Genomic DNA, 18490 nt, shown 5'->3' with positions numbered 1-18490 from the left:
TCAAATACTGGTATTTTTCAGCCATTTATAGTCAGCATTTGTTCTCTACTAGCAATTTTAACAGGCTTAGTGGCACCTTAAGTGGGTTTTGTAGCCTGGCAAGTGCTATAATGTTTTACATCAACATTCAGAAGTTACAACATACTGACAGTGATTAAAAAATAAATTAAAATTTGTTTCTAACATTTGAAAATGTTACTTCCATGTTTTGTTTTTCTTAATTTTACTTTTGTGATAAGAGGTGCATTACAAAAACATCAATTATCGAGTAAAATTTTTAATGATTTACTTGAACTGGTCAAGGAAAGCATATTCACAAAGCAAAATGCTCACATACCAAAAAATTGTAGTAAAACTAATATTAATCGATCATAAGATTAACAATTATTTAACACAGAACCTGATGTTCTCATTTTCCCTTTGCATAAACCCAATTCTGTTACGTGTTCTAAAAAAGAAAAGAAAAATATGCTCAAGAAAAAAAATGAGATAAATCATGATTTATCGAAATACAACAATAACTTAACATAAAAAATAAATAAAAAGTAGTAATTGTAATTGTCATAAAAAATAAATACAACTATCCACTAGTGTTTTCATTCATACATTTCTGTAGCAGCAAAACAAGACGTATTTTATGGGTTAGAAGTCTTTAAGTACACTTGTGAGACGTTTCATTTTCTCTTCCATGATTCGCTTGTTAGTTTCTGTCTCCTCCAGGAGCTGACGCATCTCCTCCTCCACGTCAAACACCTGAGGAGGACAGGCACAATGCAGACAACCTCAGCTGCAGCACACACACGTGACTTCTTTAAACTGCTTCATACAAGATTTTCATGCTCTATAAGTCATCATCTGTTTTAATCACAAAACTGTCAAAAAACATTTCGAAACTGCAGATCTCCATTATTCCTATTTCCTTAAATGTATTCGTTTTCAAGATGTTATTTTTTTCTCAAATCCAGACATTCTCAGCTATGTCAGGAATGTAAACCTTTCCATGACAAAATCTTTCCCATTAAGCGTAGTGCATTATGAATCCAACAGTGAAGCAACGGAGACCTTGCATGCAATGTTTGTGTAGCTGTCTCTCCTCTAGCATGGTCACCTGTAACCATTAGTAACTACTTTCAAAACTGCTCCTCTTGAGCATGGTGAAGCAGATAAAACATTAAAAGATAACATTACTGTACCATAGCAAATATTAAGACTATTTTAATTAGAATGTGTACACTATTTAATACAGACGGACTATTCCTTCATTAATACTAGAATGAGCATGATTACCTGGCATTCCACATTTCTCATATATGAATACACTGGCACAAATCCAAAAAACTTGAAGGGAAACTGGGAATTTCTGTGGAAAGTGTCTATATTTTACCTTTTGATTGGCTTGCTCTATCTGTTTCTGCTTTTCATTAGCCATTCGCAGCAGCTCAGCTTGATGGGAAGCCTGGACAGACTCAAGTTGTCGACGGAAAGCATCATCCACACAGTGCAACTTCTCTACTGCAGCCCTGCAGAACAGACAATCACAAACAAAACATAATATTACGTAAGGTGAGACATTTAACAACTGTGATTGCATTTATTGCATCCCAAACCTCCATTATTTGTCATATTCAACAATTTTCAACCACTACCAAAAAAAATAAATAAAATAAAATAAAAAATAAAAAATAAAAAGACAAAGTAGGCGAATATGTTTGGATTATGTAGGCATGATCCTTGAGACACAGATGTGCCTGGACCATGTGAGTGGACTGACAGCAGTATGTGCAGGCCCAGAATAGCAGATGGGAAATGCTGAAAAGAGATTTGCTCTCCTCTGACATTGCAGCATACTTGTGGGCTTCTGTTGCTTTATCTCTTTCTTCCAGCAGCAAGCGTTCCTTGGAATCAAAGTTGTCTTTCATACGCTTCACCTGGCTCTCCAACAGAGTGAGCAGGTCTGCTTTCTCCTGCCACTTCTTACTGGAATCACTAAATAGAGACAACAAAACAGAAAACATTGCGGTATTTCAGAAAGTAGCTGCTACATCAATATTTGAGCAGCAGCAGCAGCAGCAGCAGCAGCAGCAGCAGCCTTTGACCATGAGGGTTTGGGTCAGGTTGGCATCTAAAATTAAAAAATTAATACAGCATTCAATTTTACTTTCATATGTTGTTTTCAAATAACTTTTTAAAATACAATGATAAATTGATTATAATGGACCTTTTTATCCTTGTCTCACTTCATTTTCCACACACGCAACACTAGGGCAGAACTTTTTGCGCTAAGTATAGTGTATTTGTGATGGGACCCTTGCCTGTGAATTCTTTTGACCTCCTCTAGCTCTGCCTCTCTGTCCTCCAGCAGCTGTTTCAGCTCTTCCTTGCGCAGGCTGACATGTTCTAGCTGCTCTCTCAGCTCAGCCTGCCGTGCTGTTTCCTCCTCCTGCTGCTGCTGGAAACTCTTCTGGGCCTGGACTGCCTCCTCACGCAGCCTACGGATCTGATCGTCACGCTCCTGCAAGACCTAAACAGCAGGAAGGTGGGGGGAGGAAGAGAAACTGCCTCAGTGTGTCTCAAGATAAAAACAGGATAAGACAAGACAGATAGATTCATACACACAAATGCACATAAACATACACCAACTCTCAATGCTCATGGTAGAACGCACAAACATGAACGTATGACAGGTTCTGGTAGGATGTTTGTCTTTTGCTGTCCTACCTGTTTGAGTTTGCGGATGGTCTCTGTCTGGTCATCAATGATTTTAACTTTGATTTTGAGGGCATCGTTGTCCCTCTCATTCTGTTTCTTCTGTGTCTGCAGCTCAGTGCTCAGCACCTCTATCCTGGCCTCCAGGCGCCCACGGTCCTGAGCTAAAGATGCTCCTAGCAAAGAGATACACATACAATTGTAAACCAGATCATGTCTTTAATGATAGAACTTGTGAAACTGTTCTATAACTTTTAGGCCTTTATTCTTTATCCTTTACTATATTTTCCTTTTCAATGTCTTTTAAAAGTGGTTTTGATTTCATGTAAATAAATATGAAAGTGTGTCTCACAAGTCACCACTAGATGGCAGGCTCTACTTGATATAAATGAAATAAAACATTAGTACAGTATTAAGCCAAACAAATAATGCCTACTCTAATGTAGAATCTCTAAATGTTAAGAGTGACTTACAGGTCAATACATTACAAAGTAAGTTACAGTCCGTAAAAACAAATAAAACTCGCTGACTGTGTCCCACGCACTGTACAGCTGATTCAAAGTACAAGTGCTCTCCCTGTACGTCTCCCACCTTGCTGAGCGAGCTCCTGGCCCCAAATCCTCCTTTCTGCCCTGAGGCCATCTATCACTGACTCCTGAGCTGTGAGCTGAGACAACAGTCGCGCCTTGTCTTTCTTGAGCAACTCGAGCTGCAGGCTGTGACGCCGGTCCTGCTCCACCTCTGCTTCCAAGGAATGCAGGCGGCTCTGGCAGAGGGACAGACATGGAGACAGTATTAATGATCAACAGCCATCTGTCATGGCTGGCAGATGGAAAGGCAGCTGGACCGTTCAGTATTTATGATGTCCCAAAGTAGTCAAGTCTCCTACAGGCGCAGGCTGAACAGTTTTTGAAAAGGCAATGACTGATGCCCAGGACCGGTCATCTCCATCTTATATAATGTGAATTTTTTCAAACCTGAATCAAGTAATTTGCTCATAATTTACCTAGAGGTTTGAGGAATAAAAATCTCCCTGTGCTGTACCTTTAGATCAGTTACAGCGTCTCTTTTGGCTTTGATGAGCTCAGTGATGCGGTTCTTCTGTTCTTTGACCATGGCTGTGAGCTCCTGCACCAGACAGCCTGATTTTTTCTCCCTCTGCTGGGACTGGGCGAGGGTCGCCTTGAGCTCCATCAGCTCTGCAGTCATCTGATCATAAGCCTCTTTCACCTACAAAAGCAGAGTGTAACTGAATGTGAATAAGGCAGCTAGCAGTTAAACAGAATGAAGGACTTTTGGTTCAAGCATTACCAGATTGACAATTTTATCAATCAATGTCACTTTTGAGGTCTCACAGAGAAGGTTTCAGTGAGGTTTTCATGAGTGAAGGTGTGGCTTGCAATCTGTATCTCATTCAACTTTTCTCAAAGTCAAAAAAGTCAAAAGTCAAAAGTTTGGAGACTTAAACTAGAAAATTGTGCAAGCAGCAGCAATCAAGAATAAGATTACATTTTGTGCTGGGGCTGAATGAAATTGGTAACCATAACGAAAAAGTACAGATTGATTCAAATCCAGTCCTTTTGTATAGCTTTCTTCCTGCGGCAATCACAGACTACTTGTCCAGAGTCAAATGATCCTAATTCAATTTCAGCTTTCACCATCAGTCTATTGAGATTGGGGTCAATTCCAGTTCAATCATTTCACTTTTCACTGGACACAGTAATCTTTTATCAGCTGGACTGTACAGAGAATATAATGAAAAATTACAGGCCATCTGTATGGCTGTTGTCCATCTTTTAGCAGACCTCAGAGAAGCGAGCAGCCTCGATGGTTAGTGCCATGCGGAACTCGTCCTCCAGAGCAGCGTACTGCTTCCTGCCGTCTGCCAGTTTCTCCCGCAGCTCTGCCTCCCTGTGAGCTTGTCTCTGTTCCACTGATGCAACTTCTTGCGCCACAGCGTCACGGAAATCTGTCCCGCTAGGCTGCAAACGCAACTCCAGCTGTTTTCTGCAAAACAATGCAAACAGGCATAGTACACTGACCTGACTACTGGAGCACAAGAGTCTTCACATTGTAATTTGTGAGCAATAACCTGAAATTCTTACTGTAATAGGACTTTGTTAAGTGTTTCATTAAGGACTTTAAATAATAAATGAGACTGACATGTGTTCGCACAATATTTCATTTGGATATAGCAAACTTCTAAAGAAATTTTATATAAAAATCTTATAGTTGATATTAAACCACAAATATCATAAAAAATCCTCTTCTAGTGATGAGTATAAAATCCTCCAGATCTACCTGTGCTCTTGTTCCCTGGATGCGAGCAGTTCATGCAGCTGCTGCAGTTTGTCTTTGTGCTGGCGCACTGAGGCTCTCTGGATGTCCAACTCCCTCTTCAGAGCTGCTGCTTTGTTCTCCAGGTCCTGGTGCCGCTTCATCTGTGGAAGGTCAACACATGTTCTATACCAGCCTGTCACAATGATCGACCCCCTCTGCTGAATCCTTTTATCTTAAGGCTGGATCATTGAATGCTGTACTAGTATAATTAAAATCAATAGATAATAGGGTGTAACAGAATGATGGGCTTTCATTTGCAAGAGTCAGTATAAAAACGTATAAGCTCTGTTTTTCTAGAATGACCGAACTAAATGTACACTGTCTGTATCAAAACAGAGATGCGAGTGTTCTTGGGTATACTTAACCAGCTACTGTACCTCTTCAGCCTGCTGGCGAGTCCTGAGTGCCTCTCCATGGGAGATGCTTTCCTCCAGTCTGTGCAGTGCAGTCTTGCGTTGTTCTTCACTGCTGCGGGCCTGTTCCAGCTGCTGGGTTAGGGACTCACACCTCCCCTCCAGCTCCTCCACATGAGTCTGTAGTGCAGAGTGCCCCGATCGCTCCTTTAGCAACAATTCTTTCAGTCTGCACGGGAAGAAAATGATGATAAGAGTGTGCAAGAGATGCAGGAGTAATTTTTTTCGAATGTCTCTTTTTACTGTATATAGAAATTGGAACTACAACCAATTTTGTGATGCCCTTGACTGTCCTGTGTTTTATCGCTCAGTGTTAAAAATGTGATAGCATTTGAAATTGAAGAATTCTGACATTACACCATCATCAAAATCTTATCTTAAGGGAGAGAAAATAGAATTATAGTGGGAATGGAAAAGAAAAGCGATTATACAATAGGGCAGTCTGGTGGAAAGAAAAACAAGAGAAAAAACTAGCCTAGTAAGGAACAAGAAAACTGTAGGAACACTTCATATACATTAGCTCCCTCTTTAAATGTGCCATGATGAGTCATTCCTCTGTCATCTGTCTCCTGATGAGCGAGGGAGTCAACAGTAACAGCTGTGTTCAGTGTTATTAGAAAGTGATAGTTAAGATTGATTCATGTAATACTGCTGACATATGCTTGTCACCAGGCTTCTAATTACAATCATAATGCAGATTTATCTAAGCAGGGTGTGATACAAATGAGGACAGTGCAAAAAATAGTTACCTGACTCTTGATATAGCTATGCAGTGCAGAAAGAAGGGATAGAGATAGGAATATTTAATTATAGATAATTATAGCCTCTGGCTATAATTTAAATATAAGGTATATAAGCTGGATGGGTGCGTAGGTTAATGATCTTTTTTACACTAAACAGCTTTATTATCACAGACAGATGAACGAATATTTAAAGGTTTTGGTGTGATGAGCCAGTATGTGTGCTTGATTTCATAAGAGGTTAGGGAAAAATGATAGTGAGGAATTATAATGGTGGGTTGGATACTCATTGTTCAGGAATGAGACAGGCATCAGGCTCTGGACTGAGGAGAGCCAATACAAAAGATGAAGAGGGTAGAAATGGATGAGAATCCATTATGCAGTTGACAACTAAAATCCACAGAGACAAGGTCAATTATCCCCTTTCATCATGATATCTGCTTTAGAGCCGCTGCAGCGATTCATGTGGAAGTTTGTGTGCATAGTGCATACATCTGTGTTTTTTCTCTTACCGGTCTGTGGTGTGCAGGGCCATGCTCTGAAGGTCTTTTTCCTCACTGACCCTTGTCTGCAGGCACTTTAGCTCCTCTGTTAGTTTCCTCACAGCCTGCTCCGCCTTCCAACGCCTCTCCCTTTCCTGGTCACGCTCCTCCACAATTGTCTGACACACACACACACACACACACACACACACACACACACACACACACACACACACACACACATTGAGTTAACATACATAGACATACAAAAAACTGGCATTACTTTGGCATCAATTTGAAAAGTGGATTTCTGCTACATTTGACATTTTTATAGTTGTCCTCTAACCATAATGCTTGGTGATCTAAGGGATGAACAATTAAATAACATTGTGAATGTTTCAAAAGGTTTTTGAAGTTTTTGTGAGTTCCTGTAAAGAATACTAATAAGAATAAAGGGGAGAGCGACTGATTTTACACATCAAAGTCTGTTACAGGTCTGAGCTGCAAAAAGCCTGACACCATGTTGAATGATCATTATAAACTGTATATTTAGGGGTTTTTGGAAGAAACAAGACATCTGAAGATGTCCCCTTCAGCACAACAATGTTTCATAGACTAAATGTTTCAATTAATCAAAAAATATCATCAGATTAAAGGCCATTGGCTATGTAGCAATTGGGGAACTTACAAATGGCTTCTTTAACCAATCTTTAACCAATAATGAAAATAATAGGCCTATCCATCCTGTACCCTGTAGGTTTCCTCCTCCTCGGTGGACTTCCTTTTCACATCGCCTGAGGTCTTAGCAGCTCTCAAAGCTCCACTCCTTGTTGGTCCAACTGCGTTTACAGCTCCTGCACCACCAGGCTTCCTCCTGGGCGCCACAGCAGACTTTGAACTCCTCTGTTTATGATTCTCCTGATCGCTGCACATAAAACAAATCACAGAAATTGAACCAGCTGTAAAATTGATTATAAACACCCCTCAAGCTAATGTCTGGTTCAATAAAGGTCAGATCAGATGACTTTTTCAGGTAAGCAAAGTCTGAACAACTTTAAATTGAATTTGGAGGTAATATTCTAAAATCACCTTGCTTTAGATGAGGACAGTTGGGAGCTTACTTAAGTTAAATTACTGAATCTTAAGCACATCATCAGTGGCTGATGAAGTAAGATGAGGGTGTAGACCACAGAGGCATGGTCATTAATCATGGGAATGAGAAGACAGTTGTAATTTCTAACATAGAGGAGGAAAGTTTACCACATCACTCATAGAAGAAAATTTATCACCCCCTTTCAGCTGAGAGGTAAAAGGATTTCCTCTATCATAAAAAAATACCTGATGATATTAAGTTGATGCATGATGTACGAAATGAAAATATCTATTGCCACATATTGTGTTTGATTGTTATGGATGCTTTTGATTTTGTAAATTATTACATCATAAACACTTATGTGTCAGCAAACTTTTGCAAGTATATAAATGTGATTATCATTACTCAAAGGTACACTCCCTGACTTTGTTATAGTGTCCAACAGTGCTGAAAATGTCTTCAAACAGCTGAGTTTCAAAACATTAACAGCCACTTCTGAGGAATCTGGGGTGGGAGTTAGCTACTATAACAAAATCAGGGAGTCCAATCATACCATGATGGCAAAACAAATTATTCACACTAGAGAGTAGTTAACCTGAAAGCTGAAACACTGTCATGTGTAGAGGTATGCGGGCAGAGAATCACCTGTCTGATCTCCTGCCTTTGATCTCCATGCTGGTCGTCCTCATTGTTATGTTCTTACGATATTTGGGGATCCTGGTGCGCCTCCTGTTCTCCTTCCCGCTGTCACACTCACTCTCTGACGTGCGGTCTGTGTCCCTCTTGGCTTTTCGTAACGTCACCACGGAATGAGTAGAGCCACTGGTTTTGTCACCTGCAGGGGTCTGGGCAAATATTGCAGAAATGCTGATAATATGCGAGGGGATGAAATAAATATTTGACAGATTATATGTTTAGATGAATACAAACTTATTAAAAAATAAATCAAACATAGGATGTATCTGATAGACACAAGTGTGTCTTTAAGATGAATGTTTTGAATGCAAAAATACTGTTATTCGTGATATATTATGTGCCTTATATTTTTAAACGAGGAGCCTTAGCTACACATTCAGGCCAAATGCTATTGGTTTCTACTTTGAAATAACAAACCACTGTCTGTGTGTCTCTTTAGCTTTCGCTCCTAGTGTATACCTCACACAAAAGTTCCTTAATAAATGACTCAATGGCTTTCAGTAGTGTTAAATAAGCACCTTCTGGATGAGCTGCGACACCTGGTGCTCCAGTTTCCTGATGCGTTGTTCATTAACGGGGTCTGCTGGAGCCACAGCGGAATGAACTGGCTGGAAGCACTGGTGATCTGGTTGTGTGGCTGCATCTGTAATTGCTTCGGAGGCAATCCGCTGCCGAAACTGGGTCAGCACCTCGTCAATGCGGGGTGTGGTGAGAGGGCCGTCCCCTCTTAGCTGCAATGGAAACTTAAATTGTATTTTTCCCCACTTGATTAAGAACATGGTCTTACATCAGGATACCTACTACGGCTGTGTCACACTCCACTCCAGCTAATTTAAACTGGAAATTGCCATGTGGTGCAATGAATATGTAAAGTAACTTATTATTATTATTAAAGAGATCAGATTCCCCAACTTTTGCTATTCTGGTATAAATCCACTAAATTACAGTATACTCCAACAATTCAGACTTTTAAACTTTATACTTGTTCAGTAATATGACACTTTCCAAAAGTGAGAGGACAGGCTGTGCAGTGAAAAATCACACTTTTTTTTCTGAAGGTGTGAATGAATTTTTCAAATCCAAAATATACAGATATGGACAACAAGTCTAGCAAAGATTAAATGAATAATTAAATGCAATGCCAAAGTCATTTTGTATCACATTTCAAAAAACATTTTGTGAGGCATGTAACTGTTTTTAGGTGAAACTTCTTTCTCTCAGGCCTCTTAGTTAAATTACATTGCGCTCTATATGAATGACTGTAAATTAGCTGGGTGTGTTCTTCAGTGAAAGAAATAACTGCATTATGGTTACTATATTAAAATACATAATTGTCTAAATTAATAGTAGTGTGGTATCAATAATTACAGCTTCATTGTGACTTGTATCTGAGGAGAGCAGGAGGTCCACATAGTCCTCCAGACCAGGGATATCACAGGGACTGCCTAGACCTGGATGTGATGGATTTCCCAGCCGGTCCAGGCCATCCAGGACGGAGATCTGTGGCAACGACTGCATAACAATCTCCCTGTAACCTGCAGCATGACAGACACACACATACATACATTTAAAAAACCAAACCCGACTATTGCCCGACTAAAACATCAAATGTCACTGTGGTTATGTTGCATAAAATCAAATAATCCATATCTAAATGAGTAGCCTCTCTTGTGCGTGTGCTATCCACATATTCACTATTGCAGGTATCAAATACTTTTGATGTCTATTATTACACTTCTCAAATTGGTGTATCTACACATATTGACAGCGAGGGTTGTAAGAACGCTTTAAGTATGCTCTCATTGATTTAAAGAGATACTTTCAACAACTACTGCAGTGCATTAATCATGAACAGGAGGATATGGATAATGGGTGCTCAGCATAACAGAAGAGATTTTTTACATTAGTACAGCTGCTGTCAATCGAATTATGAAGAGACAGGGACAGGAAAACACATAGAGAGACTACAAGTCGTTACTATCAGTGGCTGTCGATTTGACTACCACTGATTTTCACTGTGCATTCATTACAGACAATAAAGGAGATGGTGATGGTCAGTTATTCTACAAAATCCAACAATTATCCCCTGGAGTAGTAAGTGATTCATCAAAAACAGAGAGAGGAGAAAAAATCTGCAGGTATCAAATACTTTTGATGTCTATTATTACACTTCTCAAATGTCCAACACCTAAAATCTTTAACCTCCTAAGACCCGAACTCTTGCATGGCGTGCATTTTTAATTTCTCTTTGCTATTTAGGCTGATTGGGACCTGATGAGTGCAACAACAAAGAATTATCTTTTTACATGATGTAGTTTCTGAGAAAAATGATGTGAGGACATTAGTTTTAAATTTCGATAGAAACCAATAAAGAGACAATTGAGTAATGATGTGCAAAACTATTTATTTGGTGCCAGAACACAGCAGCATTTTCCTGAGTGCAAAAACAAAATGAGAAAGAACAATTGTGCCCCTTTGAGCAATATGGCTCATTTGAAGTACTGCTAACAGTTGCAGAAAGACGTATGTCTGTAACAAAGTAAAAAACATTCTGAACATTTTGCATTGTTACTGTTCTAAACTGTTCATTTCAATTTCTGAACATGGCTCATATGTGGTCACCAGGCCCTTGTTGAGAAAAAGTTAGTATTGTGGTCTAGAGAACCCGAAATGTGAGGTCCACATATGTGGACGCCAGGTCCTAGGAGGTTAATATACACTAAGCCTCCAGTTTATTAGGTATACCTAGCTAAAACGAATGTGGTCAACAACAGACCAGCAATAAACCCTATTTTCATGGTGGATGAGTGTTCAAGCTATTTTAGTTAAGGTTAGTGTTGTGGTTTGTGTGCCTGGGGCTGTTCCTAATATTTAGTTTACCTTCACTGATATACATGTGCTGGACAGAACAGCTAATTATAATGCCTTCAAAAGTACCATAAAGTTGAATCAACACAAATAAATAACTCCAAGCGTGTTCAGTGCTGGAAGTACTTATTATTGTGTCAATGGTGGTGAGTGCTAGTATGGTGTGTAGAGGTGTAGTCTTAAAAAGGTTTCAGCCTGCAAAAGAAAAATAAGATATATTTTAGGAAGGTGTACCAATTAAACTAGCAAGTGAGTATAGTCTCTGTGTACACTAGGACTGCCACTAACAATTATCAGTTATTTGATTAACATTTTTTTTCTGCAAAATTGAAGTAAGAAGTAGAAAACTGTGTTATGATTTTCCCACAGACAAAGGTGCCATCTTCAAATGTCTGAAATCCAAAGATAGACAGTTTACTATCATGAATGACAAATGAAGCCATAAATTCTCACACTTCTGCTTAAAAACTGACAAATGATTATTCAAATGTGAAGATAGTTGGTGACTTTCTGTCGAATGACTAATCGACTGATAGAGTTATTGTTGCAGCTCTATCTTTGTGACAAAGATATGTCTTGAAAACATGGTAGATGGCAGTTTAACAATGAACCTGACATTCTTCACAGTCTCAGCACCAGACATTTTAAATGACCTAGCACTTTTGATTGAACCATGTGTTTGTTTTTGTTTATTTTACATATCAGCTCATGAACCCATACAGTATATTTGTAAAAGGCTGTTATTTACAGGGAATATATTGGTCTAGGTAAAAGTGTACTCCAAAATAAAGTTTTTATGACCTACCTGGTGACCCACACACAGGGTTGTCTCTGCCATCCTGGCTTAAAGTCACCTCTCTTACACTTTGCAATCCCAGCAGGCACTGAAGCAGTTGATCAATGCGGTCCAGGTGGTTGCTATGGAGACTGAGGTGCTTCAGCTTGTACTCCGTGCCATGAAGATACAACAACCCTGATGGGAACATCAGGAATCAACAGCATTGGCATGTCAATCACTTGTTAATGTTTTCATTTGAATGCAGAAAAAGAAACTGTTCAGTCAGAATTGAACTCACCAGTGAGGTTATTTATCTGATTGTAGGACAAGTTTAATCGTGTTAAGTTCACAAGGCCATTCAGTCCTGTGGCACAGAGAGAGGACATTAACAACTGAGTGATTTTACAGCTCATAAAGCAGTTACAGCAACGTCAGAGTAAACACAAGAGCCAGTGATGAAGAATTATTACTTGGGGAACTCCCACAATGTTGAAACATTTATTATCTGACTAAAATGGTGACTAAAGACTCACCTTCAACCTTGGTGATTAAGTTACAGGATAAATTTAATGTTCTCAGGGAAGTAAGGGAACTTAGACCTTCAATCTTAGAAATACAATTGGAAGAAAGGTCTAAGTGCCGCAGGTGCCAAGCTGAGGTCAGACCCTCGATCCTTGGGATGTGATTGCAGTGCAGACTGAGTGATGTTACAGTGGGAGTCAAGGGAACATCCAGCAAACTAGACAAGAGGCAACAAGGGGAAACAACAGGATCATCATAAAAGAAAAAAATAGTTTCATAACTTAATACCCAGAACCATTTTGACCTGCACGAAACTGTCCCTCAACCTTAGAGACAACAATTACTCTTTCTATCAATGAAACTGTAATTTTTTTTGGAGTAGTCAATTAGTGGTTAAGTCTACTAAAAATACCCAGAACTGCAAAATTCAAAGTTTCCCAATGTCTTTTTTTGCCTGACAATCTGACCTCCTCCATTATGCTTCATAGGAAAATATTCAACTTTTTACTTCATGTCAATCTCACTCATAGTGACAGGCCACTTTGCATATTTAGATTTCATGTACAATATGTTTAATTTTTTTTTTAATCAGGACTTAAAATTATGGTAATACAACCTCTATTTAAGTTGGGAATAACAAAAACAAAAAGCTGTGATTAGTTACCTTGTTATATTCTTGTCGATAAGACTCAGCTCCTTGTCTCCCATAACGATGATGCTATTTACGTGTTTGTACTGTCTGTGTGATGTTCAACATCAAGTCTCTTGACAAATAAAACAAACCGCTGTCACATTAAGTTAAATGTACAGAAGACTTGGGAGGAATGAGCCGACACAACTCAATCTTTAGCTACGTAAACTAGCAGCCTAGCAAAAGTTTACTATCGACCGAGCTCAAAGGAGGCTCACTCATTCAAACCCGTCTTCAACCTACAGTTACAAAAGCTGGGACAGCCAACAACTGGAGTGTTATATTTTCTAACAGGCAAAATAGCATTGTTGAGATCGTTAACACATTTCTTGTTGCTGTTTGCAGCCTCGGTCGAGTTGAACTGGCCGCTTCTAGCACTGGACTTCCTGTTTACATGACGTCGTTAACGGCAACATCCGGGACACTGAAAGACTCTGCCTAAGGCTTTCTTACAGGTCAGCGCAGAGGATTTTAAAGTATTAAAACGTTAAAATTAAAGATGGACCTCAGGTCAAATATCTCAGACAGTGCACTGTCAGTGTTTTGAATAATTTGAAACAGAGCAGCAAAGTACCAGAGCAGGAAGTTCTAGAGCGGTCCATGAGCCAAATCTCCCCCCCCTGAAAATGTGGTATTTGTGTCTCTTTATTGTTTTGTTTTTTTTTGTTTTGTTTTTTGTTGGTGTTTTTAGTTTCTGTCGTTGGCTTTTGTGGACGTTTTGCATCTGATTTTGTTCATTTTATACCTCTTTGTAGTCCTTCTGTGTCTCTGTGGTTGGTTTAGAGTGTCTTTGCAATTGTTTGATTGACTTCCCAACAAGAAGTCACTTCAAAAAGAGGCTCTTGTAACGTCTGATCATAATTAATAATTTGCATCACAAAGTCAAATTAGGTCACAGTCTAATACACGTGACAACTGTTTATTGTGTGTAGATAACTTATCATTTACATTTCAAGTGTCATGGTGCAGCACAAAACGTACATTTTCCTCCATGAGTCTTTTTTGTTTTGTTTTGTTTTTTTTGTAGAATAAGTATTAACATAAGCTCCTGTCAAGGGTGAAACTATATCTGCCCTTGGATACAATACTAAAGCAACCAGTTTTATAAATCTGTTTTATTTTTAAAAGAATATGTACAATATGTACAACTGCGTGGTGCCTGTAAAACTAAGTTGCCCCCCCCCCCCCCCCCCCCCCACTGAGCAATACTGATAAAAAACTGACCAACAGATGAACCAAATAGCTGTTCTACAGTTCTATAAGTTTATAATTGAGAAGTCATCACTATAAGTGATCATATTTAACTTTAACTTTAACTAACTATTAACTTTTTGCAAAGTACATGCACAGCCTGAAGTCTAACACTAAACATAACAAAAACAGAAAACTATTCAAATAGATTTAAAGGGAGAATTTGCCTTCACATCACAATTGTTAGATTAGGTTTCCACACAAGAAGTGTTGTAATCTAGGCTGTTTTGTAGATCACTTGTTACATACATCAGACATAAGGGGTAGAAAAGATGACCTCATCTCAAGGCCTATTTAGTAGCTGTTCTGGAGTTTTTCATCAGATCACACAATCTTCATCAGCAGATGAAGTTTATCCAGTTGCCATTTAATTACAGATGTTCAAATGCTAAAGACCTCTTGAGTATGTTGATGTAAAAATTGAGCTTGACAATAGACTAATGACACTATAATGTTTAATAGTTTTGTATGTTTAATAGATCCAAATTGAATAGGCATCTGAAAACCGGAGTTCAAAATATATTAAGAAATAGTGCTAATATATAATTAATAGTGGCATTTGGCCTCTACTACAAAGTTGTGTGACGTGCTGCATGTGGACACAAATATATGTCACACCTCACAAATATTTTTAAGTGTCATGCAAATGAGCCAACTGTGACAAATTTTTATCATCCTAAATGTGTATGAAAAATATGACAAAATTTAGGGTATCATTAAAGTCAGAGTGAAATATATCAATGTTGACCATAGCAAACAAAGATGATGATAGAAGACAGTCCTTGCAATTTTGAAATTATTCATAGTGTAATACATTAAATATAAATGGCTCTTTTTATGCTTTCTTTCCCTAAGAAGTAATTCATAAAACCTGTTTCATTACAATCTGTCTTTGACTTATAGGCCTGTTAAACAATGCAAACTGTGAGTTGTGCATCCTTGTTCAGCTATGGCTAATCACAGATGTATTATAGAGATCCTGACCCCTATTATACTCATAATTCATCTAGCAGCTACACGGGCCGGTGATTGATTCAGTTCATCACACACTGAACCTTGTCCTTATTAGAGAAGCTGCATGACTGATCATTGTACTCACTGGCTGCTATCCAGTGATGATAGAACCAATTATACCTGCAACCTTGCCAATGGCCCTCCTTAACCTGTGAAAATGATGATCTGGTGCTAATGAAGTGAGTGAATTAGAAATGCCATCTGTTGCTGCCTCGCCACCATTTACCTCTCATAGGCTGTAGTTTTCAAAGTCACTGCATTAAAAAAACTTAGATGAATATTCTCATAGCCAATTAGAGAATAGGATTAATCTATGGGAATCCTATAATTAAACTTGAGAGGAGAATTTATACATTTAGCATTATTCTGTGCCTTATTTTTCACCTGTTCTACGGTCATTTGATTTGGAAATGGTTTGAGGGTGGAGAAAAAGTCACGCAAGTATTGAGTCACACAGTAAGTTTGCAATTATATTATGCAAAATTATCTTGCTGTAGGATGAACTCCTGAAGCAACCAGTCAGTCCTCCTTTGTTATTTGCCCTTTTCTCATCATTCTTATAACAATATGCAGCAGTACTTCCTGCAGTATAGTATTGTCCTAATAATGCATGAGGGTGCAATAACACAATCTGTTCCAACACTGCCTTTGTGCAGACAGAGGAATTGTAAGTCATCAACAAAAGTTGGGAGACCTTTAGGAATTGTTTGCATTAACTTTCAAGGCTGCATTTACTTCCCTTGCTGCAGGCAAACTGTGAGTTAATCCCTGTTTTCAAAATGAATGAAATTACATAATTTTTTTTTTTAAAAATTCCCTCTTTTTAACCTTGGGTGGTTTACTAGTTCCCTTTGTACCATCAAAGGTTATTCACTGGACTTGAAACTGAAATAATTGAGATGTTCTAAAAAAAAAAAATTGCTGAAGTTGTTTTGCAAGCCTTAAGTTAAAGTAAGGTTTTTGTACTGAGCTGAAACAGTCTGCAATGTTTTTTGGTTGTTTGTGAAAATGAAAGCCACAACCCTTTTTTTTTGGGGGGGGAGGAACGTGTTTATTTCAAAAACTGTTGTCATCCATAGCTGTGACAGATGCAATGAATACAAACGATCCATAATAGCCACGTTTTTAACATGCTGATAGTAAAAAATAGTCATCTTTTGATTACCATAAAGAGATTGTAAACAGAATTTTAAAATGCATCTTATCGTGTATAACAAATGACAAACATGATATGCATACAATACTGTGTGGAGACATTGTGAATAAATTACATACTGTACATTTCAGCAAAATGTACAAATAAAGCAAATCACATAATCAAGTGTAAAAGAAAATGTGTTCCTCATACATTCATATTTAGCTCTCTGCCAGCATTGTGGCTCAGTTACAGTTTTAAATGCACAGAAACAGAACAAACATACAGTTGCAGTACAACAGAAGAGGGCATCTCATGGTTCATCTGATTGATAACGTAATTGTATTTTTATGCACAATACAGACCATAATATATTAAGCACACAATATACTGTATTGTCCTTATTTTTCAGAACGGCAATCACTTTGAAGGGAAGTTATTGATTGCTCTTTGAAGTTGATCTTGCTGTAGTTTGGAGAATATTCATAACCAGCGTTTTCATGAAGTACACATCAGGAGTGTCATGTTCTAGTGAGGCAAACAAGCAACAAACAGGTTTGAAAATCTCTTCTTTCTGCTGTCATTGCTTTCCTTTATTTCAAATACACCTCCTTGATCAAGAAGGTGTTGCTGGTATCTGTTCTCCCAACTTCATGTACTGTAGGCTTCCTTTCTCCCAACTTGAAAAAAGATGAAAAAACAGACAGACTGCAGTGAAAATTCATTGTTACTGTCATACTGTCTTTCACAGCAAACATATGGGGAAAAGGTGGCTGCAGTTTCAGGTTAGGTGGGTGGAAAAACAGAAGAGGCATGGGGGCTGTGACTAACATTTAAAATATACTAATGCTAAGAGCTCCTGATATTACCTGCAACCACTGACTGAGATATCCACCCGAGGACAAACAGTTCATTATGCCATCAACTTAACAATCTATCATGTTCAGAGCGGCTGAAAAAGCTTTCTGTTATCGGGCACTTGAGGACAGCGGGGAGGAAATGTCAGCCAAGAGGCAAATTAAATCTCACAGCTATTTGTTCATACAAAGAATATCAGGGGAGATTTAAATGTCGTTTGATGGAAAGTGCGGATGAGACAGAGTCCTATCTCTGTGGCTGTTCAGACAGTCATCAGTGATAACTGCAGAGAAGCTGCCTTTCCATATGCTCCCAGACGGAGAGAATGACAGTCCATTTAGAAGAACAGAGTGGGGGATTAAACTGGAAGGTGATGAGCAGTGTTTCTCACACTCTCGCTCTGCTTAAAAGTATAGAAACAAGCTGAAGATCGTTTTGAGTTGGTGTTACTGCTGTCTGAATTGTTGGGCATTCTTGAAATGAAATTGTTGAAAGCGTATGTTGTACAGTGATTGGCTTGTTTGCTTGTAAGTAAGAAATTCTATTGTGCAAAATAGTATGATTAAATACTGACCTTACTCAGTTGTCAATGTCTGATATGTGGTTCTCTATCTGCAATACAAGAAAAAAAAAATAGGAGATGAATGTAGACATCACTTTGATACATTCTTGTAAGTGGAACATTAAGAAAAACATCTATATAGTTCATGCCTTTCTTCATCAGAAAATACAGATTTGGTTGTGTGACTGGATTTCCAGGCATTTCCAGCATCCATATGTTTTAATGTTCTGTAGGTGGCATCTAGTAGCATAAGTCAGAGGCTATTCAGCCATTAATTAACATTCAGGGCTTCAGATTTTTTTTTCCCCCATTTAAGAGAAATACCATACATGTAGGATACA

At 38.5% G+C, this 18490-nt stretch overlaps 2 protein-coding genes across 2 annotated transcripts in view; both read right to left on the bottom strand.

Annotated features, from left to right (window-relative positions):
* Positions 1-261: 261 nt before the first annotated feature.
* lrrcc1 (leucine rich repeat and coiled-coil centrosomal protein 1) lies at positions 262-13685 on the bottom strand. Its single transcript, XM_023425374.2, has 19 exons — positions 13303-13685; positions 12650-12855; positions 12415-12480; positions 12144-12311; positions 9839-10005; positions 8989-9201; positions 8420-8619; positions 7432-7606; positions 6712-6860; positions 5424-5628; positions 5008-5147; positions 4512-4713; positions 3751-3936; positions 3298-3472; positions 2719-2882; positions 2313-2521; positions 1849-1986; positions 1385-1520; positions 262-753 (listed from the first exon to the last, which is right to left on the bottom strand). The coding sequence occupies exons 1-19, from the start codon at positions 13344-13346 to the stop codon at positions 643-645; spliced, it is 3054 nt and encodes a 1017-aa protein (XP_023281142.1). The 5' UTR covers positions 13347-13685; the 3' UTR covers positions 262-642.
* Positions 13686-16631: 2946 nt separating this feature from the next.
* The window catches only part of LOC111669131 (RNA-binding Raly-like protein), a 35727-nt gene continuing 33868 nt past the window's right edge, over positions 16632-18490 (bottom strand). Inside the window, exons 8-9 of the mRNA XM_023425372.2 lie at positions 18162-18199; positions 16632-17409 (exon numbers count right to left, since the gene is read on the bottom strand). Coding sequence (XP_023281140.1) covers positions 18167-18199 — 33 coding nt within the window. The 3' untranslated portion in view covers positions 16632-17409; positions 18162-18166. The remainder of the gene's footprint in view (positions 17410-18161; positions 18200-18490) is intronic.

This window comes from Seriola lalandi, unplaced genomic scaffold, assembly GCF_002814215.2.
Source record: "Seriola lalandi dorsalis isolate HSWRI2012SDOR001 ecotype SW California unplaced genomic scaffold, Sedor1 jcf7180002054777, whole genome shotgun sequence".
Taxonomy (NCBI): Eukaryota; Metazoa; Chordata; class Actinopteri; order Carangiformes; family Carangidae; genus Seriola; species Seriola lalandi.
The sequence above is the reverse complement of the archived record's forward strand: the minus strand, read 5'-3'. Positions and strand labels throughout refer to the sequence as shown.

Bases quoted from the DNA above. Each gene is read 5' to 3' on its own strand.
- lrrcc1 (XM_023425374.2), bottom strand. From the start codon at position 13,346: ATGGGAGACAAGGAGCTGAGTCTTATCGACAAGAATATAACAAG. The intron at 3,473-3,750 runs GTACAGCACAGG...TCCCTCTGCCAG, and splicing joins ACGCTGTAACTGATCTAAAG to AGCCGCCTGCATTCCTTGGA. The intron at 754-1,384 runs GTAAAATATAGA...TGTCCTCCTCAG, and splicing joins TAGAGCAAGCCAATCAAAAG to GTGTTTGACGTGGAGGAGGA.